Here is a 27,199-nt window from a genome sequence, read left to right on the forward strand (position 1 = left end):
GAACTGCCTGTTTCGGAGAACATCTTCAGATATTTCTTGATGACATCATCCTTTGATGCAAATCTCTTTTCAAAATGAAAAATCTCACCCCAATCCAGCTTCAGTGATTCCAACCAATTTCTTCCTAGTAAGGCAGGCTTGTCTCCTGCCACTACTAAGAAAGGCAAGCTCTGAAATTGATCCTTGTATTTCACCAGTACGGTGATACGATCTACCACAGCAATGTTCTCTCCCGAGTGGCTCGTAGCTCTATCTTGGATTTCTCCAATGGGAAATCATGCAATTTGTCGAGGTATAGCGATTCCAGTACTACACTCATGGATGCACCAGTATCGATTTCCATGGGTTTCTTGGTTCCTGTGCCATCTGCGTGGATGATGATACTTTTCGAATTGCTGTTAGATACCCTGATGCTCCTGATAATGTGTAGCTCTAAAATCTCCTTGTCCTGTAGTTTTTCTTCCATGCTATGTAGTCTGTGAGGATTTCTACCTATAGCATTGAAAGTTGATTTACTCTTCAGTCAGCATGTCTTCACAAGATGCCCAGTTTTCCTGCAGAAGAAACACTCTGCCTTCACATATGGACAACTTTGAGCAATGTGTTGTCCCAGGCACCGATAGCATAACTTCAATACTCTGTTACCATTGCCAGTTGCTGAGACCTTGGGGCCCAACTGCCTTTTACTTTTAAACTACAGGTGATTCACCTTACTTGTCTGACTACTGGAAATGGTACAAAATTCTCGCGAATATTGGTCGGCCATGTCCATTGACAGAGCTGTCTGACAAGCTAATTCAAAAGCCAAGTTAGGAGTTGTCAATAACTTTCTTCTGATCGTATCATTTTTCATCCCACAAACAAAGCGGTCTCGCAATGCTTGGTCCTGAAAGTTTCCGAAATTACAGTGAATAGATAGCTTTTTTAATGATACAATGTACTCACTGATACTTTGTCGGTTAAATGATCTCGTATTTTGAAACAATAACTTTCAGCAATTTCCAGGGGCTCAGGACTGTAGTGCTGAGAAACTGCTTAACTGATGTGTCCTTTGGCTTGACAGGCACAAGCACATTTTTCAGGGTTTCACACACCTCGGGCCCTGCTCCAATTAAGAAAATGGCCCGTTGTCTTTCCAACACCACCCGGTTATGGTTTTCATCATCGGTGACTTAGATGATACTATTTGCGGTGAAAAACATTTCTAGCCATTCCACATACACACCAAAACTTTCACGGTCATATTGAACCTCCCCCAAGCGCACTATTATTCCCATAGGCGCGGCCATCTGGACTCTGGCAGTTCAGCCAAATGTGCTTGTAATTTACCTTGGATTTTTAGCTGTTAACCAAAACAGAGAAGCTCTCAAAGTCTCTCTTGTCAGTTCGCTGAATCATCCACCAACAAAAATTTCAGCTAAATTATCCAATTATCCCATCCTCGTCGTCAATGTTATGTTTTTGGTACGACCTCACAACACACAAGCTTTAAGATGGCTGATAACTTCAGGATGCCAGTCACATGACTTGTTCCCTCTTTATTGTTATAAACAGCAATGGCTGCAATGCCACAGTAGTCCACTGGGTGGAGCTACATATATTACAATAATAATGAAGCAACCATGTGAAATCATACAACTTATGTCGTTTTCTTAACTGTTTACATGTTCAAGTAATCTAACAAGCGTCTTTCATCTCAACTCTGGCCAAGACACCAGAACATTTTTCATCTACATCTATCAATTTCAACTAGAGTAAGAAAAATAAAGATTTGCATTTATATAGCACCTTAACAGCGTTACCTCTGGTGTCCCCCAAAGATCTATCCTTGGCACACTGCTAGTTCTCATCTATATGCTGCCCCTTGGTGACATCATCCGAAAACACTGCCCTACATTGGCTCCCGGGTAAGCAACGCCTCGATTTAAACATTCTCTTCCTTTTTTACAACTCGCTCCATGCCCTCACCCCTCCCTATCTCTGTAATCTCTTTCAGCCTCACAACCCTCCGGGATATCTGTGCTCTTCAAATTCTGGTCTCCAGAGCATCCCTGATCATAACAGTTCAACCATTGGTGGCCATGCCTTCAGCTGCCTGGGCCCTAAGCTCTGGAACTCCCTCCCCAAACTTCTCCACCTCGCTACCTCTCTTTCCTTATTTAAGACGCTCCTTAAAACCTACCTCTTTGACCAAGCATCTGCCATAATTTCTTCTTATGTGGCTCGGTGTGAAATTTATTTGTTTTGTCTTATAACATTCCTGTGAAGTGCTTTGGGACGTTTTACTACATTAACGGTGCTATATAAATACAAGTTATTTTTGTTCTTGAATCATTGAGGTACAATGTGCTACTGCACCGATAACTGTGCTACTGGGCTGCTCCTGATTATAATGTTTACATATCACACATAATTCCTGGAAATTTGAAACAGTAACTGGATAAACCAGATTTACTTTTGGAACTGTTGATGCAAACTGTTACACTGACTTGAATTTCAATATCTGAGATGGGAAAAGAAGGAACTATGACCTATTTGCAAGCGAGACTGAGAGAAATGTGGCATGCAAATGCAGTTAATAGTGTCCATTAATAGTGAGTTATCTGAGTAGTACAAGGATTACTATTTATTTTAAAAGAGCCCTCCTTTAAAAATAAAAATCTCTTCATGGTAGTCCTGGAGCTTTTGTAATTTTAATACTGATTTAGACACAAAGCAGGAGTTTCAGGAAGCTTTTGGGTCTGAGCCAACAGAGGAAATATGATGAATTCTTATGCTTATTTAGCTGACAGTATATTGTGTTGTCTTCCAGTAACATAATATTAAAGCTGTTTGAGAGAATTTCTAGTGAAATTCATCATTACATTTAAATCGAGACCATGGTTATGATATGAAACATAATAAATGCATCTAATAAATGTGATAATAAGTCAACAAAGAGGTTCAGAAGATATAACCTCAATCTTGGGTTTTTGTTATTTTCCTAAATACAAAAAAGCACCTGTTTCAAAGGAACATTTAAAGGTGATTTTACTTTATTTTGTTATTATCAGGCCAATGAAACATTTTGGCATAAAATGTGTTTTCTGTTTCTTATCTAATTCTAGGTTCTAATGCTGTGGAGGCCCAGTGCAGAAGATTCGAAGTAAAAGCACAGGATGGCAAGAAGGTACTGTTTGCTGCAGATGAAAATGAAATCGCTATTGGTGTTGACAAACTGCGGGTAACAGGTAACACTCATTAAAATATAAAACCTTTTTTTGTAATTCATCTATTTATCTTTCAGCACATTAGACATTAAACAACTGTAATGTTCAGTTATGCTGTGTGATATTCAGGCATTAATGTTAAGCCAAAAATAGTAAAATGATCAATAAGACTAAAATTAATAAGAGGGATGTGCAAGACTGAAGCAGAAGTAAACAACATGTGGTGAAGGACAGATCCTGGCAGGGATCATGTATCATCTACGTTCTAATTGAAATTATTCTGAAATAACTTTCACTCTACTTTCATGTTGAGACAGTGAGCCACATGATTTAACTGTAATAAGATGTTCTGAGAATAAACATCAGAGTCAATTTTATATTGACTTTGTATCATTATTGTTATATTATGTACAGAAAAGATTTCTTCAAGTGGCATACAGCTAATAATCTGCTACCAAAATATGGTATTAAGTTATGCAGCGACGTTTATCTGATCTGCTTTTGTGGCACACTGCTTTGTTCATACTCAGAGTTGATGCTGTATAATGGTCAGGGGGAAAAAAACACATTTCTTGAGCTAAATAGTTCAGTATAAATGTTACACAATGACAAAAAGCTAGAATTAAGATTATGGCATTTTCAGAACCTTTTGGTTGAATTTCTCTTCTGGCATCCTATATTAAATCATAATCTACTTATTGAGAGAGGGCTTCCTCTGTTTGTCATTTGTATTGCAATTGTAAAACTGAGTATAAAGAACTGTTTATTGTCTTGCTAAAAATAGTGAACAGAAGAAATCATTCCCATTATGTAATAAAAAATATATGGTTGAATTATGAAACCCAGCCTCATTTTGTGTTGCACTGTTTTTGTGCCATTTACACTCTTTTGTGTTGAAGCAGAGGCACTTTTAGGTCATAGATTTATCAAAGCCTTCTTTGAACAATGATCTGATGCTGTAATTGTGCAGCACCACAGGTCATTTTGCAGAGCTCTTCATATCTCATTCAGTACAGCATCATTATAACCTCACTTGCTACACCCAAAATCCACTTTGTACATCTGCACTAAGTGCCACCTGATGTCTTCTCAGTGTCTTCTCAAATACCAAGGGCTAACTTTTATTCTCAAGTGAGTATGCACATTTCATGTTCTCTGATATGCGTTAACACAGGCTATTGTTTACACCTTTGTAAAATATGAATCATATTCTAAAGCTGTGCTACGTATTTTTTAGCATGTCTGAAAATGTTTTTGATATATAAATGCAACATTTTGATAAGCGATAGTATTCCATTCACAAATCCTTGATTTTAAAATGTCCACTTTCTGTGCCATGACTTTTGCCTGTAGCTGTTGTAAACAGCATTACAGGGTATGCATATGCTTGGCTGCTACCCGCCCTCCTGTATGGCTCAGAAATATGGACCATGTAGAGTAGACACCTCAAGTCGTTGGAGAAATACCACCAACGATGTCTCCGCAAGATCCTACAAATCCCCTCGGAGGACAGATGCACCAACATCAGCGTCCTCGACCAGGCCAACATCCCCAGCATTGAAGTACTGACCACACTTGAGCAGCTCCGCTGGGCAGGCCACATTGTCCGCATGCCAGTCACGAGATTCCCAAAGCAAGCGCTCTACTCGGAACTCCTTCACGGCAAACGAGCCAAAGGTGGGCAGAGGAAATGTTACAAGGACACCCTCAAAGCCTCCCTGATAAAGTGCAACATCCCCACCGTCACCTGGGAGCCCCTGGCCAAAGATCGCCCTAAGTGGAGGAAGTGCATCTTGGAGGGCGCTGAGCACCTCGAGTCTCATTGGCGAGAGCATGCAGAACTCAAGCGCAGGCAGCGGAAAGAGCGTGCGGCAAACCTGTCCCACCCTCCCTTACTCTCAACGACTATCTGTCCCACCTGTGACAGGGACTGTGGCTCTCGTATTGGACTGTTCAGGCACCTAAGGACTCATTTTAAGAGTGGAAGCAAGTCTTCCTCGATTCTGAGGGACTGCCTATAGATGCTTAGCTGATTACATAATGGTATAGGTTACACTCATGCTGTCCAAAGAAATTTCTCTCAGAATTTGCAGATGCTTTGCAGTATGACGCCAAAAGATAAGTTGCCACAATCAACATACAAATGGGGAGCTATTCAAAGATATATTTGTAAATATTAATTAAGCAAAATGAAAAGTTATGGCAGTTATTGATAACCGTTGATAAATCATAGTTATAGAAACATATAGAAACATAGAAAATAGGTGCAGGAGCAGGCCATTCAGCCCTTCTAGCCTGCACCGCCATTCAATGAGTTCATGGCTGAATATGCAACTTCAGTACCCCCTTCCTGCTTTCTCGCCATACCCCTTGATCCCCCGAGTAGCAAGGACTTCATCTAACTCCCTTTTGAATATATTTAGTGAATTGGCCTCAACTACTTTCTGTGGTAGAGAATTCCACAGGTTCACCACTCTCTGGGTGAAGAAGTTTCTCCTCATATCGGTCCTAAATGGCTTATCCCTTATCCTTAGACTGTGACCTCTGGTTCTGGACTTCCCCAACATTGGGAACATTCTTCCTGCATCTAACCTGTCTAAAACCGTCAGAATTTTAAACGTTTCTATGAGGTCCCCTCTCATTCTTCTGAACTCCAGTGAATACAAGCCCAGTTGATCCAGTCTTTCTTGATAGGTCAGTCCCACCATCCCGGGAATCAGTCTGGTGAATCTTCGCTGCACTCCCTCAATAGCAAGAATGTCCTTCCTCAAGTTAGGAGACCAAAACTGTACACAATACTCCAGGTGTGGCCTCACCAAGGCCCGGTACAACTGTAGCAACACCTCCCTGCCCCTGTACTCAAATCCCCTCGCTATGAAGGCCAACATGCCATTTGCTTTCTTAACCGCCTGCTGTACCTGCATGCCAACCTTCAATGACTGATGTACCATGACACCCAGGTCTCGTTGCACCTCCCCTTTTCCTAATCTGTCACCATTCAGATAATGAAGTCTTTCCATTACACTTACGCGTCTCCCAAACTTCCTTGCCTAAAAATTGGATGACACTGTGCATGTTATACAGAGGGAAGATGGGCACTTAAGGGTCACATATAAAGGACGGCGTGCACACGCTCATCTTGCACCGGCAGCTGACTGTGAACCATATTGGTGAAGACTCCACCATAGTTGTCCAGGGCTCGTGCCTGAATCAGGTGTAAAAGGACAGCCTGCCTTCCGCCCGCCTCACCCACCGCTCCCACTGGGTCCAGTGAACTGCCTCTCACGTGGTGCCCACAACTCACCCAGTATTAAGCAAATGAGGCTGGCAGACCAATTTGCCGTGGTCCCACTGATGGCCTCATTAGGTGCATGCAGCCTAGGCTGCACTGATTCAGGTGCAATCCAGTTTCTAGGCCTCTATTGGAGACCCTCCAATCTGGCTTCTAACGTGCCACTGTTATGTATGTAAAGCTGTAATTACCATGTCTAACCACCAGAGGGCTTATTCCCTAGAGTCCCAAGGGATCCCACAATCCCTTGGGAGCACCTGTATATAAGGAGGCCTCACAGGCTGGAGAGGCACTCTGAGATCTGTAATAAAAGGACTACAGTCACACTTACTTTGAGCTTGCAGTATCTAGTCTGACTCTTTATTCAAGATATAACAACTGACGACAAGATACAGATGATGAACCCCAACGCAACAATGCAGAGAACTGTGGGCATCCTGGAGAAATATTTGGAGGGAGATGATTGGGAAACCTTCGTGCAGTGACTCGACCAATACTTCGTGGCCAACGAAGGAGAAGGGAACGCTGCCAAACGAAGGGCGATCCTCCTCACCGTTTGCGTGGCACCAACGTATGGCCTCATGAAAAACCTGCTCGCTCCAGCAAAACCCACAGAGAAGTTGTACGATGAGTTGTGCACATTGGTCCGGGAGCATCTAAACCCAAAGGAAAACGTTCTGATGGCGAGGTATCGGTTCTATACATACAAGAGGTCTGAAGGCTAGGAAGTGGCAAGCTACGTCGCCAAGCTAAGGCGCCTTGCAGGACATTGCAAATTTGAGGGACACTTGGAGCATATGCTCAGGGATTTCTTTGTACGTGGCATTGACTGTTGAGACCCCAACCTTGAGTGAAGCCATAGCGATAGCCCAGGTGTTTATCTCAACCAGTGACAATACCAAACAAATTTACCAGCAAACTAGTGCTGTGAACAAAGTAACGTTGTTTTTGAATCGAAATGTACAGGGCAGGACTTACACGCCTGTAGCTGCACATCCACAGATGACTCAGAGTCCGCCATCAAGGGTGGTGAATACCAGGCAATTAATACCTTGTTGGCGCTGCGGGGGTGATCATCAATTCCATTTATGCTGCTTCAAAGAACACGTTTGCAAGGGCTGTGGAGCAATGGGACACTTCCAGCATTTGTGCAGGCGAGCTGCAAACCCTGCTAATCCTGCAAACCATGTTGCAGAAGAGGACAGATCCACCGTGGATCATGATGAACCAGAGCCTCAGACTGAGGAGGCAGAGGTATGAGGTGCACACATTTACCACAACAATAATGCTGAAGGTTGAATTAAATGGACTCCCAGTATCCATGGAGCTGGACATGGGCGCAAGCCAGTCCATAATGTGTAAAAAGACTTTCGATAAGTTGTGGTGCAACAAGGCTTCAAGGCCAATCCTGACTCCCATTCGTACCAAACTTAGAACATACACAAAGGAACTGATTCCTGTAATTGGCAGTGCTACCGTAAAGGTCTCCTACAATGGAGCGGTGCACGATTTACCACTCTGGGTGGTACCAGGCAATGGCCCCACTCTGTTCGGCAGGAGCTGGCTGGGAAAGATATGCTGGAATTGGGACGACCTCCGAGCACTTTCGTCCGTCAACGACACCTCATGTGCCCAGGTCCTAAGCAAGTTCCCCGTGCTGTTCAAATCAGGCATCAGGAAGTTTTAAGGAGCAAAAGTGCAGATCCATTTGATTCCGGGGGCGTGGCCCATCCAGAACAAGGCGAGAGCGGTACCTTACATGATGAGAGAGAAGGTGGGGATCGAGCTGGACAGGCTGCAACGAGAGGGCATCATTTCGCCGATCGAATTCAGTGAGTGGGCCAGTCTGATTGTTCCAGTCCTCAAGGGAGATGGCACTGTCAGAATTTGTGGTGATTACAAAGTAATTATCAATCGTTTCTCACTGCAGAATCAATACCCGCTACTGAAGGAAGACGACCTACTAGCAACGCTTGCAGGAGGGAAAACGTTCACGAAGTTGGACTTGATCTCGGCCTACATGACGCAGGAGCTGGAGGAATCACCGAAAGCCCTCACCTGCATCAACATGCACAAAGGTCTTTTCATTTACAACAGATGCCCATTTGGGATTTGATCGGCCGCGGCGATATTCCAGAAGAACATGGAAAGCTTGCTGCAGTCGGTCCCACACACCGTGGCCTTCCACGACGACATCTTGGTTACAGGTCGGGACACTGTCGAGCACCTGCAGAACCTGGGGGAAGTTCTTCGTTGGCTTAATCGTGTGGGGCTCAGGCTAAAATGCTCGAAGTGCATTTTCCTGGCACCTGAAGTGGAGTTCCTGGGAAGAAGAATCACGACGGACGGCATCAGGCCCACCGAATCAAAGACGGAGGCAATCAAAAACGCACCAAGACCACAGAATGTGACGGAGCTGCGGTCATTTCTAGGACTCCTGAACTACTTTGGTACTTTTTACCAGGTCTTAGCACATTGTTAGAACCCCTACACTCTTTACTGCATAAAGGAGATGAATGGGTATGGGGTAAAAGCCAAAAAAAATGCCTTTGAGAAATCTAGGAAGCTGTTATGTTCAAACAAATTGCGTGTGTTGTACGATCCATGAAAATGTTTGGTACTAGCATGTGATGTGTTGTCATACGGGTGTGTATTGCAACAAGCTAATGAATTTTGGAAATTGCAACCGGTTGCTTATGCATCCAGAAGTCTGTCTAAGGCTGAGAAGGCCTACAGTATGATCGAAAAAGAAGCATTAGTGTGTGTTTACGGGGTAAAGAAAATGCATCAATATCTATTCGGGCTCAAATTTGAATTAGAAACCGACCATAAGCCGCTTATATCCCTCTTCTGAAAAAAAGGGGATAAATACGAATGCATTGGCCCGCATCCAGAGATGGGCACTCACGTTGTCCGCATACAACTATGCCATCCGCCACAGGCCAGGCACAGAAAACTGTGCCGATGCTCTCAGTAGGCTACCATTGCCCACCACTGGGGTGGAGATGGCACAGCCTGCAGATCTAGTTATGGAAGCATTCGAGAATGAGCAATCACCTGTTACTGCCCGACAGATTAGAACCTGGACAACCCAGGATCCCTTACTGTCCTTAATAAAAAACTCTGTGCTTCACGGGAGTTGGTCGAGTGTCCCGTTAGACATGCAGGAAGAAATAAAGCCGTACCAGCGGCGCAAAGATGAAATGTCTATACAGGCAGACTGCCTCCTATGGGGTAATCGGGTAGTTGTGCCGAAAAAGGGCAGGGACACTTTCATTAGTGATCTCCACAGTATCCACCCAGGCATTGTAATGATAAAAGCGATAGCCAGATCCCACATGTGGTGGCCCGGTATCGATGCAGACTTAGAGTCCTGTGTGCACAAATTTAATACATGTTCCCAGTTAAGCAATGCACCCAAGGAGCCGCCACTAAATTTATGGTCTTGGCCCTCCAAACCGTGGTCTAGGTTCATGTCGACTATGTTGGCCCATTCTTGGGAAAGATGTTTTCAGTGGTTGTAGATGCGTACTCCAAAGTGGATTGAATGTGTGATAATGTCGGCAAGCACATCCGCTACCACCATTGAAAGCTTACGGGCCATGTTTGCCACGCACGGCCTGCCTGATGTCCTTGTAAGTGCAATGGGCTGTGCTTTACCAGTGCCGAATTCAAGGAATTCATGACCAGCAATGGGGCCAAACATGTCACATCTGCCCCGTTTAAGCCAGTGTCCAACTGTCAGGCAGAACGAGAAGTTCAAACAATCAAGCAGAGCTTGAAAAGGATAACTGAAGGCTCACTGCAGACTCGCTTATCCCGAATCCTGCTTAGTTACCGCAGAAGACCCCACTCGCTTACCGGTGTCCCTCCCGCTGAACTGCTCATGAAAAGGGTACTTAAGACAAGGCTCTCGTTCGTTCACCCTGATCTACATGAACAGGTAGAGAGCAGGCGGCTTCAACGGAATACATATCATGATCACGCAAATGTGGCATGAGAAATTGAAGTAAATGATCCTGTATTTGTGTTGAACTATGGACAAGGTCCTAAGTTCATTGCTGGCACTGTTTTGGCCAAAGAGGGGAGTAGGGTGTTTGTGGTCAAACTCTCAAATGGACTCACCTGCAGAAACCAAACCAAACTCAGATTTACGGACTATCCAGAACAACCCACAATAGACTCTACCTTTTTCCACCCTCCAACACACACACAAGTGGCAACCGACCCAGCGGTTGACCATGAAGCAGAACCCATCACCTGCAGCAGTCCAGCAAGGCCAGCTGCACAGCAGCCCAGCGAGGGCCCAACAAACGACTCATCAACACCAGCATTTGCACCAAGACGATCAACCAGAGAAAGGAAGGTCCCAGATTGACTCACATTGTAAATAGTTACACTATTGACTTTGGGAGGGAATGTTGTTATGTATGTAAACCTGTAATTACCATGTCTAACCACCAGAGGGTTTATCCCCTGGAGTCTCAAGGGATCCCACAATCCCTTGGGAGTATCTGTACCTAAGGAGGCCTCACAGGCTGGAGAGGCATTCTGAGATCTGTAATAAAGGACTACGGACACACTTACTTTGAGCTTGCAGTATCTAGTCTGACTCTTTATTCAAGACATAACAGCCACAGTCAAACATTCTTCAGCAGCCCCTCCCAGCTCCACAACATCTATCACCAAGTGGTAAGGCCCAGAAATTAGCTTGGTACCTAGCTACGCCAGAATGGATTCCTCATGCCTTGGAAGGGTCAGAGCTTCAGTCCATCCTTTAGCAAGCCAGCCGCATAGGAATGTGCAGTGTCAAAAGCAAAGCCTGGATCTTATCCTGGGCCCCAGAGAGGAGGCAGATTCTTTTTTCTATTTCAGCCCGCTTACAAAAGGGACTGAGACGGCACCATTTTATCCTTCTGGTGGGTAGGGTTGGGGGAGGGAGGAAATGGCACACCACAACACCCATCCTGGAAATGACAACATTCACCAGTCTTTCCGGCATAATCATCCCGGTGATTCTTGATGGCATCGGCACCAGTTATTCATGTACTAATCAAAGGAACTGATCTTGTCACTGTGAACTTTATACGGTCAGAGGGCCATTTATGCTGGGATGCACTCCATGTGGATTTCCAGCACTGGAATGTTTTACCACAAATGTCTATTGAGGCAGATATAGTAGCATCATTTAATAGGGAATTGGATAAATACTTAAAATGGGAGAATATATGAAGATACGAGGAAAAAGCAGAGAAATAGGATTAGAGTAGCTCCAGTTAAAAAGTTAATTCTGGCTCAGGCGCAGTGTGCTGAATGGCCTACATCTGTGCTGTGATGATTATCATTCTATGTGGAATCCCCACAGTAGAGATTGAAGGAATGGTGTTGCAGCTCCCTGTCCATCAGGACAATGATGGCTAATTCAGGCTAGCAGTAGGCTGACCTGTAATCTTATGGATTAATTTACAAATCGTCATATTTAAAAGAGTTGTAATCTTTGCATTACAAACAAAAAGAATGATCAGCTGTCAAAAAAGTCAGTTTCTTGCAGTGAGATTTTAATCAAAAGCAAATCAAAGGGAGAGCACCTATCTCTCTTTGACAGATCTGGGGCCAGGTGTATGCAATCCTTACAGATGGAGGCTAATTATTTGACAGGACTCCTCTTCACTTCCCATTTGGCAGTTTGACACATTCATGATGAACACCTTACTGAAGTGAATTATTTGTAAGGAAATTTTGGTAATGGAGTATATTTGAACCTGGAAACTCTTGGTTGACGAACCCAATTCACCAACCACTAGACCACATGAGGCTACATCAAGCTATGAGGTTCATCAAATGTTTGAGGAATTTATTAGAACGAAATCTACTTAACATAGAAACATAGAAACATAGAAAATAGATGCAGGAGTAAGCCATTCGGCCCTTTGAGCCTGCACAACCATTCAATAAGATCATGGCTGATCATTCCCTCAGTACCTCTTTCCTGCTTTCTCTCCATACCTCCTGATCTCCTTAGCCGTAAGGGCCATATCTAACTCCCTCTTGAATGTATCCAATGAACTGGCATCAACAACTCTCTGCGGCAGGGAATTCCACAGGTTAACAACTCTGAGTGAAGAAGTTTCTCCTCATCTCAGTCCTAAATGGCCTACCCCTTATCCTAAGACTATGTCCCCTGGTTCTGGACTTCCCCAACATCGGGAACATTCTTCCTGCATCTAACCTGTCCAGTCCAATCAGAATCTTATACGTTTCTATGAGATCCCCTCTCATCCTTCAAAACTCCAGTGAATAAAGGCCTAGTTGATCCAGTCTCTCCTCATATGACAGCCCAGCCATCCCTGGAATCAGTCTGGTGAACCTTCGCTGCACTCCCTCAATAGCAAGAAGGTCCTTCCTCAGATTAGGAGACCAAAACTGAACACAATATTCCAGCTGAGGCTTCACCAACGCCCTGTACAACTGCAGTAAGACCTCACTGCTTCGAGACTCAAATCCCCTAGCGATGAAGGCCAACATACCATTTGCCTTTTTCACTGCCTGCTGTACCTGCATGCCAACTTTCAATAACTGATGAACCATGACACCCAGGTCTCGTTGCACCTCCCCTTTTCCTAATTTGCCGCCATTCAGATAATATTCTGCCTTCGTGTTTTTGCCACCAAAATGTATAACGTCACATTTATCCACATTATACTGTATCTGCCATGCATTTGCCCACTCACCTAACCTGTCCAAGTCACCCTGCAGCCTGTTAGCGTCCTCCTCACAGCTCACACTGCCTCCCAGCTTAGTGTCATCTGCAAACTTGGAGATGTTACACTCAATTCTTTCATCTAAATCGTTAATGTACATTGTAAAGAACTGGGGTCCCAGCACTGAGCCCTGCAGCACTCCACTAGTCACTGTCTGCCATTCTGAAAAGGACCCGTTTATCCCGACTCTCTGCTTCCTGTCTGCCAACCGGTTCTCTATCCACATCAGTGTATTACCCCCAATACCATGTGCTTTGATTTTGCACACCAATCTCTTGTGCGGGACCTTGTCAAAAGCCTTTGGAAAGTCAAATACACCACATTCACTGGTTCTCCCTTGTCCACTCTGCTAGTTAAATCCTCAAAAAATTCCAGGTTTGTCAAGCATGATTTCCCTTTCATAAATCCATGTTGACTTGGACCAGTCCTGTCACTGCTTTCCAAATGCACTGCTATTTCATCATTAATGATTGATTCCAACATTAATAGTAAGTACCTGTTTGCATATCACCCTATATTGTCCAGGATGAGAGAAGAGTATTCACTTGCTGTGTCCCTCTGATTATCATTACAGGCTTGTGGGACATGATGGTGTTAGAGGCAGAGAGCAATCAGAGGTGCTTACTATGCTGTTGGTAGAATTGGGATCGTTAATTCCCTCAGTCTGTTTTGGAAGCAGAAATAATATTCATTGGGATTAGCTGGAAGGTGGGAATGTGGCCTCTCCTCTGTTCTGTCAAGGAAATTTAGCTCCAAATGTTCTTATCTCCAGAAGATATTTTATCGTTGCAATCATCAGACCCAACTCATTTAGTGCAATACGGAAATATCTGTAGAGTTGGCAGTACATTAAGGGGTAGAAATTCTGCGGGTCTCCCTGATCTCCCAATGGAAGATAGGCGGAAACCTCGGGGAAATGGCACAAATGGTATTTCTGCTGATCTTTCACCGAAGTTACAGTGGGAGATCGGAAAATCTTTGCGGAAATTCCAGTTGTATATCTTTAATTTCATTTATTTTTCTTGGTCTCCCACCTGCAGGTCAATTTTCATTTATTACATCTCCTCCTGTTTCCTGTCAAGTAATACCTCCGGGGGCGCTAACGGGGTGCCAAACTGTTTTTGCCCGGGGGGGGAGGGGGTGCTACCGGCTCCCGTGAAATTGCATGGGAGTTAGCGGAGGCGCGAACAATGTAGCGCCGCACCCGGCTAGTAGCGCTACAGGTCACCGCATCTCTGGCGCCCCCTTTCCGCCCTTCAACGGAAATTGCCGAGTGCCCCATGAGGCTACCCATGGATGATGCCTGTGTCAGCCTCACAGGTCATGAACCGGGCTGACCTCTGCTTTCGGGGCGGAAGTTAAAGGGGAGGTGCATGCTACCTTTTTTTCTTCAGCCGACTCACTGGTCGGCCCATGCTCCATCGCTGGCTCGTGGTCCACGCCACGACCATGCAGCCCGGCACTCCATGCAGCCATGGCACCATGCAGCCCTGCTGGCCCAGTGGAGGCCATCAAAGGCCCTGCAGAGTTCACAGCGGCCCTTGCCTGTAATGGAAGGGGAGAGGCACTTAAATGTGTCAGCGCTATGCAGAAAAGCCGCGTACTGCTGCCGAACTGCCCGTGTAGTGCCCTGGACATCGCACCAACAGGACCTGAAGCACACGACATTGCGTTCCACCTCCTGTGACGGGTGGTAGCCCGAATTCCGCGCGTAGGAAGTCCTGCCCAACTTGGTGACTGCCCCCAAATGGGGCGTAACCCAATTTTGCCTTCTTAGTCTTTTATTTTCTCACAAAAGGTTCTTTCCAGCAAAACGCTTCCTCTGATCACAAATATTTCCACTACTGCGAACAGACCAAAGCTATGTTCATGGAAATAAAGACCTCTCAAGCTGCTTGCTTTTGAGGTAAGTGCTCTGAAGAACGTAGAGCAGCGCAGGTAAACTTAAAGATAAAAGAGGTCATTCAATGATCCCAGGTTACTCCTTAGTATTTCCTCGCAACTTCGTGTAGAGTGGCACCAGGAGAGACTTGGAAACAAATCATCCTCTTTACTGGGGAATGGAGTGTGGAGTTTAAGGTGGGGACCAGTATAGAAAAGCTTTGTTCTAATAAGAAGATTTAGTCAGACTAAACAAATGGGGAGAGGGTGTAGTGGAGTAAGCTGATCATTAAGTAGATTTTTCTCAATCGATCCATTCTTAATCAGAGTAGACTCTCTGGGGCTGAAGTTTGGCCTTCCGATAAAGCCTCTGGCCGACTGAAAGTGGAATGGCCGCCGACTTGAGACAGACTGGCTGATATTCGTGGAATTGCCCTCAGGGCTTTTGCTGTGGTCTGAGGATCCGCCCCGCTCCCTCCACTTCTGCTCCACTCCTGCAGATGCATCCTTAACGACATCATCAGAGCGCGCACCACAGCGTCTCTGCCCCGGAAGGAAAATTCAGGTCAAAAAGTCTTCCAGCCGTCTGTCGCTGCTCCTGACAGTTTTTTGGGTCGGTGCACGGTGCCGGCTCAAGACCGCCAGTGGACTTTAAAGGCATGTTGCGTGCATCTCCATTTTTTGGGACGAGAATTTTTCGGACTTCTTACAAGTTTGTCAGTTGCCCTTTTCAGAGCAGCATTGAGTGCTAGTGGGCTCAAGTCCTCAATCTGTACAACACAGCGGCCTCATTGTGGAGGTTGTGCTTGTAGAGATAATGTGGTCAATGCTGGCAGTGGAACGCCTCCTGCACATTATGCACGGCAGGGAGTGTAAGGGAAGCTTGGGGTGTGGGTTCGAATCCACACTCCCCTTGGGCTCTGTACGTGCGATTTATGAGGGTGGGTGAGTAACGAGGCACCAGACACAGTGGGTAAGAGTACAAAATGGCTAATGTTGTTTATTTAGAATAGCAAACACAAAGATAGAGGGCATAGGAAGAGGTCATAAAATGGCAGTAATGGAAGAATCTCATTCAACAACCCGAAAAATCTCGCAACAGGGAAGGGGAAAACAAGAGGTTAAAACATCCCACTCACACACACCCACACCTCCCACTCCCACCCTTCCTACCAATCCCTATCCTAAATTGAATCTGTGAGGGGGTTAGGGCTGTACTCACAATCCTATCAACTCCGGGGTTCTGTCGCACTTATTTCAGCTCGGGGTCTCTCTGGGGTGGGTTTTATGTTGTTCGGTTTTCCTCTTCGATGTTGCGTCGGTTTCTTCTATCTGCCTCTCGGTTATCATCAGACTACAGCTGTGAATCCAGGTTATTGAACCAGGTGTCCAGGTCTGCACAGCTCTGCGTGCCCCAGTCTGATGCTTCGGCTATTCTCACCCTGTCCAGTGTGTTCAGGGCTAACAGCAGCACCTGCTGCCACTTACCAACCAGGAGATTGGCTCGTGGGTTTTTAGTCTAGACCAAAATCAAAGTTTGCAAAACTCTCTCAGCTCCTTTTCTCCACAACTGCTTTTCTGCACAAATCTTTTATCCACCACTGTCTTTCTGGTGGTTCTGTGTCCTATATTTGTATTCAATTCAGTTCTGGTCTTTTCGCGCTCAAACCCAGTGGGTGGCCCATTGTGTAAGTTTGGCCGGGGAGATAGCTTTGAATATTTAATCAGAAGATCTCACAGGTACACGCAGGTGTGAGGACCAGGGTATTGTTTCAGTGCACATAGGTGCCTGAACGTCTGTGGGTCCTTTGTTATAGTCCTGGGAGTCAGTGGGCCATTCCGCCAGTGATTCATAGTTTTGATTCAGAGCTATTGTCCATATTAATTAGGTAGATAATGGCCCACATTCGTAGTTTGATTTGGGGGGTGGGGGGGGAAAGTCATTTTCAAACTGGGCCGGGGAGTCCTTATTGGTTGAAGATTTCCCCACTTCAGGCCCGACTCGACCCCTGATTGGCCTGCCAGAATGCACTTTTCCCCCATTGGCCAGTGCCTCGGTCTCGCTTGTGAGCCAGACTCCACAATGTCTGTATCCGCCCACATGTTTTCCCAGCCTGCTTTTACTTGGCCAAAAATGTTCATTTAGTGTATGGAACAATCCCATGTTAGTTTTCTTGTCCTTACGGTGTTTCAAATGCGGCCGTAGATTTTCGAACCTTACACTCCCCCATTAAAATACTCTGTGTCAGGGTGTTTTCAGAATGTGGAGCAAAACCTTTTCCCTCTCACAGAGCCAATCTTCCCCAAATCTTACCTAAACCCACGATAAACATTAAAATACACCAATGGTATTCATACATTTGGAATCAATACAATACTGAAAATGTAAAATCTCAACCAATGCCCTTCACCAACATCATAATAGCACATAATATCACACATCATAGTATTACACTGGTTCTTTGTTGTTGTCGGGTGAAGTAGTGTTTCTGGGATTTTGTACTGCTTTGAACAGATCTGTCAGGTGCTCTGGTAAAAAAAAAATGGAATGTGGTATCCGAAATTGTCCATGCTATTAATCATTGATGCCCCGGTGTTGAAACCGGTAAAAACATCATTCCAGATCCCTCTTCTATGTCTTTTCGGTTTAATGTTGTCTCTGGGTTGCAGACAGTACAGCAAAGTCTTATTCAAATAGCCAAAATCGAGCTCGTAGAATGTCCTGAACATTTCTCGAAGGAGAGCCTGGTAGAGGCGTTCTGTCTCTTTTGGGCACCACTCAGGTAGGTGCACCTCGGTAAGGTTTAGGATGACGGAAGCACCGGCATAGTGGACCCCCTGGTATAGCAGCTTGCCCGTGGGAACCAAAACCAAACCGTTCTCTGGTCCCTGGGTGGTGGTAGGGCATCTGTCCATGTCAGTTGGTTCGGTCGGGGCTGTGGGCAGGGGCTGTCTGGGGTGTGTGCTTAACTTAGCGGCGTGGATGGAGCTGCGGTGGCTTACTATGCATGCGACCATGCTCCGGTCCCATCCCATCCCCTCCCCTTCATCCCGTCACTGTCAGGAGAACGCTATGGAGATGCCTGCCGGGCATATCTTCTCTGATCCCCACCTTCACACATACAATCCTAACTCCGCCTCCCACCATTTATCCCAACACACACTCACTCCCCCCCTGGGTGCCCGTGATGGTCCGGTAGGTGCTGTTGTCCAGTCTCTCCCAATCTGCTGTTGGATTTCCCATGTCCTTGCTCAGCTTCCTGAGCCACCACCACCTTCCCACCGGGATGTGCCCCTTACAAGTCAGGCGAACCCTCTTCCCAACCACTACCCTAACCCGGGATGCGGTCACCTCAATGCTGGGGCAGGAGACTGATGCTTCCCCATATGTGACCCTGGGGCGGCTGGAGTATCTAGTGGAATTGGACCCCACCCACCCTGGCCACCTTCCCCTGTGGGTGATGGTCTGTGCCTGCTCCCCTGAGCACCCAAAAATAATGGCTTCTTCAGTCTCTCCCCGGCAGCCGATGCACATTCTGATGTAGGTGCACATGAGCCGGATTTTCCTCATCTACGGTTCCTCTTCTGAAAGACAAAATCTCATTTGGTTTAAAGACCCAGAGCCCCCTGGCTCGTCCCTCCCCCATTTTCCCCTCTGTCTGCACCTCACAGTACCCCTGCATGGGTTTAAACTGTGTGTGCTTATTTTTGCTGTGGAAGTCAAGGCATTTCAACTAATTGGTCGAACCGCAAACCGCAACAAACCCTTAAAAAAACAAACAACCTTACACAAAAGAGGAAGTGAGAGAAAAAAAGAAGTCCAGGCTCCCTATCCTATTGGCTCAAAAGCCTCACTGTTATACTCCTTATATAACACCTGAGCCCCACTACGCTAGAGAAAACTTTATATATAGCTGCACACACCTACTGCTCTCCTTTTTAACCTGCTTGCCACCCTTCCCGGGTGGCTGTGCTAATCCCTGGGATGCTCCTTGGTTTTCCTTTTATGCGGGGGAATGTAGGGGGGAGACCACCTCTCCTTTGGCCTCTTGGGCCGGACCGACCTCCGCGGCCCCTCTGTCTCCCCTGCCAAGGTGTCCCCCAAGCTTCGGGTGGTGCTTACTGGGCTGGTACAGCCCCTCACCCCCTCCAGGGATGGCTCACTGCCCTCGGGAGCAAAGAAAATTCCCCCGGCAGGCTCCTCACTGCCGGGGACTCCCGTATCCTCTGGAGTCTTTGGGTTGTACAAGGGTTCCACCCAAACCACTCGCAGCTGATACTCTCACAGCGTTTCCTCTGTTCTTCCAGGGACCACTCACTGCTGGGACCCGCCGCCACCCTCTCTCCTGCAGGCTCTGGGCTGTCTGCACCGAAGGCTAGGCTAGCCCCGACAGGCTCCTCACTGTTGGCGGCCCCTTCCTCCAGTACAACCCCTTCCCCGTCAGGAGACCTTGGCTGCGGGATCACGTCCAGTGACTGGCTGCCTGCCCTGCGCGGCCCTTTTCCCCTAGTATCTCTTGGGAAAGTAAAACAGGCTGATAGGGACGGTGGCACCCTTGGTTGCAGAGTCCGAGCGGATCTCCTAACGGGTGGAGGTGAGTCCTCGTCCCATATGTAAGGTGGGAATCCCCCTTCCTGTGGATCCCAGATCTGTGGGTAGTTTGTACCTGTGAAGCAACTCACTGCTCCTTGTGGTGGGATCGGTGAGGCTGCAGTGGTGGGCTGGAGGCCTGGGCTTCCTGTCGGGATTATCCCTCCGGGCTGTCCTTTCCCACGAGGGTTTGCCTTGTTGGGGTTAAACAGTTTCGATTGGTTAATATGAAACCATTTAACCCGGCGGGGCATCTTGACCGCGTATACTGTGGGGCTTGCCTTGTCGACAATGCTGTAAGGCCCCATGTATAGTGGCTCAAAGACTCCCACCCTGGCAAAGTTGCGGATCATGACCTGGTTCCCCACCTGCCACTCGTGCTGTTTGCTCGGTTCCAGCAGCAATCGGTTGGTCTGATGCTGCTTCCCCATGTTAGTGGCCGCCTGCCAGTGAATCTGCTTGAGGTGCTCCAACAGACTCTTGGTAAAGCAGTCCCTATTCATCTCGATTACCTGAGCTTCTGTCAGGACCGGGGCAAGTACATGGGTGGGGGTTTGCATGGCTCTTCCAGTCATGAGCTCGTATGGGGAATACCCCGTGCTTTTCGACTGGCTGGCCCGGATCCCCATCAAAACCAGCAGCAACCTCTCCACCCACCTCTGCGGGGAATCCCCAGTCTCCTTCCTGAGTTTTTCTTTCAAGGTCCTATTCATACGCTCCACTAGCCCCGAGGACTGGGGGTTGTAGGCGACGTGCCACTTCCCCTCAATCCCCAGCACCTTAAGGGTTGCCTGCATGACCTGTCCCGTGAAGTGGCTCCCCCGGTCAGACTCCATGTACTGTGGAAGTCCCCACCTGGAGACCACCTCCCTAACCAATATCCTGGCGGTCCCCGCTGCTGTGGCTGTTCGGCAAGGGAAGGCTTCAACCCACTTTGTGAAAGTGTCCACCAAAACCAGACAGTACCGGTACCCTCCCTTAGCCACAGGTAGGGGCCCTAGGTAATCGATTTGTATCGATTGCCATGGTCCCTCTACCCTCCTTGCGTGTCCTAGAGACACCTTTCTTTTCTGGGGTCTGGATTATTGGTTGCACAGACAAGACAGTTTGTGCAAAATTCACGAGTGTCTTCCCGGAGCTGGGGTCACCACCCGACCTGTTCCACCCGTTGCCAGGTGACCTCCGGTCTGGGGTGTCCAGCTCCAGGGCCTGTGTGGGCCAGCTGAAGGAACTCCCTCTGGTGCTGCTGGGGCACTATCCACTGCTCTCCTTTAAACAACATCTTCTCCCTAACATCTTCTCCCTGTGCCTCCGTACGGTCCTTCGACCTTTTCTCCCGCAGTCAGCTTGTCCATGACGGACTTGAGGATGGGATCTCGTGCCTGTACCTGCTGGAGGTCTGGGGCCAAAGCCATTCCTGCACTCCCTTGTGTCCCCTGTCCACCCCGGATAGCTGCTATGGGGCCTGCCTCGAGCGGGTTCCACTTGGTTCCCGTTCGGGCTCCCTCTTTGGCCAGTTGATCTGCCTTTTGGTTCCCTGCAGCCCTGGGATCATGTTTGTTATGGGCCTTTACTTTGTGACTGCAAATGTCTGCCCCGGTCCCTACTGCCTGCATGATGTGCTGCAGTAGGGGTTTTATGGCCAGGGGCTTACCGTCTGCAGATGTATACCCGCGACGGGACCAGATGACTAGGTACTCCATGCAGGCATTGCAGGTGAACATACTATCTGAAAAGATAGTATAGGGCCGTGGGAATTCGTCGGGGTGGGTGACTACATACATGACTGCTGACAGTTCAGCATGCTGGGCGCTCATGGTGTTTGGGAGCTTTATGGCCCTGGCAATGCCTGCCTGGGGATCATAAATCCCGCACGCACCCTGTGAGCCTTTCCCCTGCCACCACCATGCTGGATCCGTCAACATAGATCTCCCAGCCGTGGGGATGGATCCCCGCCCAGAGCCCTATGTCCACATCCCAGACCCCCTCAACGGAGTAACGGTGGGCTTTCCCGGGTACAGCATGTTGGCTGCCAGTCGGGGCTCACACATCCCTTTCACTCTCAAATCCATCTTTGAGAGCAGGAGGGTCCAGCGAGCAATGCGTGCGCTGCTCACTGTCCCATCCTTAATTCTCCCATCCAGCAGCATCTGAGTGGGGGTGTGATGAGTGAGGAGAGTGATTGGGGACACGCCTGTAAACACCTGCGACCGCTTCACAGCCCAGTGGGTGGCCAGCAGATGCCTTTCACAGTTTGAATAACCCCTCTCAATCTCAGTGAGGACCCTGGACGAGTAGACCACTGGTCTCAGCTGGCCATGCCGCTGTTGCATCAGCACAGCACTAAAGCTATCCCCGCAGGCTGCTACCTCCAGGAAAATTCCTTGCCCTCATCTACCGCTCCCATGGCCGGAGCTTTCTGCAGGTCTCCCTTGAGGCGGGTAAACGCTGCATCACAGTCCTCATCCCACTCCCACTCCACGCCTTTGCGCAGGAGCCGGAGTAGGGGGCTGCAATGGCTGCGTAATCCTCAATGAAGTCCCTGCAGTCACTGGTCAGACCCAGGAACGACCTCACCCATGTAACTGTAGTCGGAGCCAGTAACTCCTGAACTGCCCTCCTCTTAACCTCGTCAATGGCTCTCTCCCCTGCCTGCACAGTCAGCCCCAGGAATTTTACCTCTGTCTGGCCGATCTGTGCCTTCTTCGGGTTTACTTTAAAATCCTCGTGCAGCAGTCCCAACAACTCTGCCCGCAGGGGACCGTGCTCTTCCTCCGAATCAGAGAATAGCAGCAGGTCGTCCACATACTGGACTAGCTGTCTGGATCTACTGAACTCTTTCAGGCAGTTGGCCATACACTGATGAAAGATGCTCGGACTGTTGTGGAAGCCCTGGGGAAGACAGTTCCAGGTATACTGCTGTCCTTTGAATGTAAAGGCGAATTTGTACTGGTCCTCCCGCCGCAGCGGGATGGACCAGAACCCATTCGAGATGTCCAGCACCGTAAAGACGGTTGCGGACGCGGGGATGGCTGCGACTAGGTCGGCTACGGCTGCCACTGTGGGCGCACAGACAGGGATATTGTTATTGAGGACTCGGTAGTCCACTGTGGCCCTCCAAGAATTGTCCGGTTTCCTAACCGGCCAAAGTGGAGAGTTCACATGTGTGGCTATTGGTCTCAACACTCCCCGTCTTACTAGAGATCCCAATGCAACCTCGAGGTCTGCCTCAGCCTCCCTGGGAAAATTATACTGCTTCTGGGGCTTAAACATGGGGTCCCCATCTACTCTGACCTCGACCCCATTTACCCGTCCACAGTCGTGCTTATGCCTGGCAAATGCCGCCAGGTTAGCCCGCACAAAAGCCTGATAGATCATCGGGGTGCCGTCTACCAGAGCGCTGAGGTCATATCCCTCCTTCAGTTTTACAGTGCAGAGGGAACCCTTCCCCTGCTTCCCCTGGATGACTGCTGTACCTTCCCCCTCCCCGGTGTCAGAATTTTCTGGCCGCTGAGGAAATCTGCCCCTAGGATGCCTTTACCCACTCCCTCCCACGGCAGTGTATGTGTATCTGCAGTGGTTTGGAGAAGAAGCCCTCGCATTCTTCTCCAGTGAAACTGGTTAGGCAGTAGGGGATCCCACTGGATAGGGGTGAGGTGGTCGGGTCATCGACATGAATCAGGGTGCACGAGGCCCCTGTGTCCAGCAGATACTCCCCCAGACCCCCTCAACCCCCATCATAACACGTGATCTGCTCCACGCATCATAGGTGACCGGGCAGAGGTACACGGGTTCCTCGGGGTCTAGTCATTGGGGGGTGTTGGTCTGGGCCTGAGGGACTTCTCCCCTGGTCACGGCTGCGACCTTCCCAGTCTGGGTAAGGAGTGCCTGCAGAGCTGTGAGGAGACCCTCGAGTGGGGCGGCAGGGCTGGGCACAGCTGGTTTGGGAGGGCTTGCGGCCCCGGGGACTGGGGCTGAGGTTGGGGCCTGTGGACCTCTCTTTTCTCGCCTCGGATCCCGGCATTCCCTCCTCATGTGCCCTGTCTTCCTGCACCCGTAGCAAACCACCTCTCTGCCTGCCTGCCAATTCCCTTCTTGCCTCCACTCTCTCTTATCAGAGCCGGGGCAGATCTCACACACCGTCCCCTTGGTGGGTTTCTCCACCCCGATTCTGCTACTAAGAAAAGAGAGGGTCAGCTGCCTCAGCACCGTCTTCTCTGTGGCTTGGGAGTCTCTGAAATTGAACCACAGGTTGGCCTGGGCGCGTAACTCAGGTAGGCTGTTTGCCACCAGTGCACGCAGCCAGCGACCATGTTGATGTGCATCCAGCTGGGTTCGGTCCAAATTCCCCCCACTGGCTTCCTTATACACTGGCCACAGTCGATCAGCGAATTTACCTGGGGGGTCTCCCCGGGTCTAGTGACAGTGGCCTGTACTCGGTCGAACGGACAGCCGTCGTTCAAGCCCATGGCCTCCAGGATATCCTCCTGGAGAGTAGCCACTGTTCGCTGACCCCTCTTACTCTCAGCAGAGAGAGTCTGACACAGGGCTGGGTCCAGTGAGAACGGGAGCAGTTTGTTCCGTTCGGCCTCATTACAGTCATTTATGTCTCCTACCTGCTCTACTTCCATAAAGTGGACAGAGGGGTCTCCTTTTTGGGTAAGTTTATTCACATGGGCCACCATCTGCCGCAGCTGGGTCGCACTGTGGGGACCCACGTACTGGTTCTGTAGGGGACCCTCAGCCTGACCCACTGTGGGTGGTCTGAATCTACTCTGCCTGATGGGGCACATTGGGGCTGGTCCCAGCATTTCACCCTGCTTCTCCTCCGGGATCCCCAATAGAGCTGTGGGAGAGGGCCTATAGGATCCTTCCTCCCTACAGCCTGTTTCACGATGCTGCCCCTTCCGTACCTCGGCTGGGCTGATAAGGCACACCACTCCTTTACTGAGTGCCTGGCTTTCAGCCCAGCCAAGGGCTTTTGCCTCAGCTAGGGCCAGAGCTTTGGTGTCGGGCCGGGTGGGGATTCGAGTCTCGGGCACTTCCAGAGCTTTTGCTCCGGTTAGAACAAGAGCTGCTTTGGCTTCAGCCAGAGCCAGGGTGAGCCGATCAATTTGTTCCTGAAAGGAACGATGATCCGCCTCTGCCCTGCTGTGGCACACCTGAAGCGCAGCCTGTAGCTGGAGACTCTTACCCTCCCCCAACTTTCCCTGGTTCTGAGCCTGGGCAAGTTCCTCCTGCAATCCCCTGATGTGACCTTTTCCCTCAGTTACCTGGGACTGAAGGTACTCCCTGTGGTTGCGATAGCTTTCTCTATCTTTCTCTCTTTCCCGCCTCTCCCACTTTAAATCGTGATCCAGCTTTTCCTTTCTTTGCTGGTCTTTACTAGCTCCTCTTTCTGCTCAGCTAATTCTGTCTGCAAGACGTCTATCTGCCTGTCCAAAACCTGTATTTGCTTCTGAAAGCAAGTCAGCCACACTGCCTTTTCCACTGATCTTTTATGATCTTTACTCTGGGTCCACCTGACTGCTGTGTTCTCAGGCCGTTCAGCCTCCAGCAGCGCCTGCACCCACTTCCTTGAGCAGTTTATCCTTGCTGTTACATACCTAGCAATCCTACCCTCCATTTTATACTTCTCTTCACCAAGACTGACTGTCTCTTCACCCTCACTCAATGCACATCCCTTCGTGGTCATCATTCTGTAAGGGGAGCTTGGGGTGTGGGTTCGAATCCACACTCCCCTTGGGCTCTGTACATGCGATTTATGAGGGTGGGTGAGTAACGAGGCACCAGACACAGTGGGTAAGAGAACAAAATGGCTAATGTTGTTTATTTAGAATAGCAAACACAAAGATAGAGGGCATAGGAAGAGGTCATAAAATGGCAGTAATGGAAGAATCTCATTCAACAACCCGAAAAATCTCGCAACAGGGAAGGGGAAAACAAGAGGTTAAAACATCCCACTCACACACACCCACACCTCCCACTCCCACCCTTCCTACCAATCCCTATCCTACATTGAATCTGTGAGGGGGTTAGGGCTGTACTCACAATCCTATCAACTCCGGGGTTCTGTAGCACTTATTTCAGCTCGGGGTCCCTCCGGGGTGGGTTTTATGTTGTTCGGTTTTCCTCTTCGATGTTGCGTCGGTTTCTTCTATCTGCCTCTCGGTTATTATCAGACTACAGCTGTGAATCCAGGTTATTGAACCAGGTGTCCAGGTCTGCACAGCTCTGTGTGCCCCAGCCTGATGCTTCGGCTATTCTCACCCTGTCCAGTGTGTTCAGGGCTAACAGCAGCACCTGCTGCCACTTACCACCCAGGAGGTTGGCTCGTGGGTTTTTAGTCTAGACCAAAATCAAAGTTTGCAAAACTCTCTCAGCTCCTTTTTGGTCCACAACTCCCTTTTTCCACAACTCCTTTTCTCCACAACTCCTTTTCACCACAACTGTCTTTCTGTATTTGTATTCAATTCAGTTCTGGTCTTTTCGCGCTCAAACCCAGTGGGTGGTCCATTGTGTAAGTTTGGCCGGGGAGATAGCTTTGAATATTTAATCAGAAGATCTCACAGGTACACGCAGGTGTGAGGACCAGGGTATTGTTTCAGTGCACATAGGTGCCTGAACATCTGTGGGTCCTTTGTTATAGTCCTGGGAGTCAGTGGGCCATTCCGCCAGTGATTCATAGTTTTGATTCAGAGCTATTGTCCATATTAATTAGGTAGATAATGGCCCACATTCGTAGTTTGATTTGGGGGGTGGGGGGGAAAGTCATTTTCAAACTGGGCCGGGGAGTCCTTATTGGTTGAAGATTTCCCCACTTCAGGCCCAACTCGACCCCTGATTGGCCTGCCAGAATGCACTTTTCCCCCATTGGCCAGTGCTTCGGTCTCGCTTGTGAGCCAGACTCCACAATGTCTGTCTCCGCCCACACGTTTTCCCAGCCTGTTTTTACTTGGCCAAAAATGTTCATTTAGTGTATGGAACGATCCCATGTTAGTTTTCTTGTCCTTACGGTGTTTCAAATGCGGCCATGGATTTTCGAACCTTACAGGAGGCACGCAAGAGAAGGCGGCGTCGTTTCCAAAGGCTCCAGAGGCAGCGGGTAAGGGACACAGCACACATGGCTGACCAACATGCAGAAGGCCATGGGGATGGTGACAAACCTGAACCCAGAGAGATGACCCAGCAAGGACCTGGCGTCAGGAGGAGGGTCAGTTACGCTGACCCCTTGCACCAGATAGTGGCTGAGATGGACAGGCGGCAGCTTGCACAGGAGGCAGATGTTTGCCAGCAGCAGGCTGCAGAGGGTGAGGAGCAGCAAGAGCATGAGGGAGAAGGCAATGAGGCAGCTGCCATAGAAAGACCTGCCCAGAGATGTGGGGGGGGAGAAGGCTCTATTGTGCAAGGGTCTACAGAGAGCAGTTTTTGATCATGGACCTGACAGATGACTAATGTCTCCAGA

The 27,199-nt window shown here is 48.5% G+C and overlaps 1 protein-coding gene across 2 annotated transcripts in view; it reads left to right on the forward strand.

Annotated features, from left to right (window-relative positions):
* The window catches only part of LOC139232499 (zeta-sarcoglycan), an 817,822-nt gene that overhangs the window by 641,035 nt on the left and 149,588 nt on the right, over positions 1–27,199 (forward strand). The window contains exon 4 of one of the 2 annotated variants that reach the window (XM_070862812.1): positions 3,108–3,230. The exons of the other annotated variant lie outside the window; for it this stretch is intronic. Coding sequence (XP_070718913.1) covers positions 3,108–3,230 — 123 coding nt within the window. The remainder of the gene's footprint in view (positions 1–3,107; positions 3,231–27,199) is intronic. 2 annotated transcript variants of the gene reach the window in all.

The sequence above is a fragment of the Pristiophorus japonicus genome, chromosome 2, assembly GCF_044704955.1.
Source record: "Pristiophorus japonicus isolate sPriJap1 chromosome 2, sPriJap1.hap1, whole genome shotgun sequence".
NCBI lineage: Eukaryota > Metazoa > Chordata > Chondrichthyes > Pristiophoridae > Pristiophorus > Pristiophorus japonicus.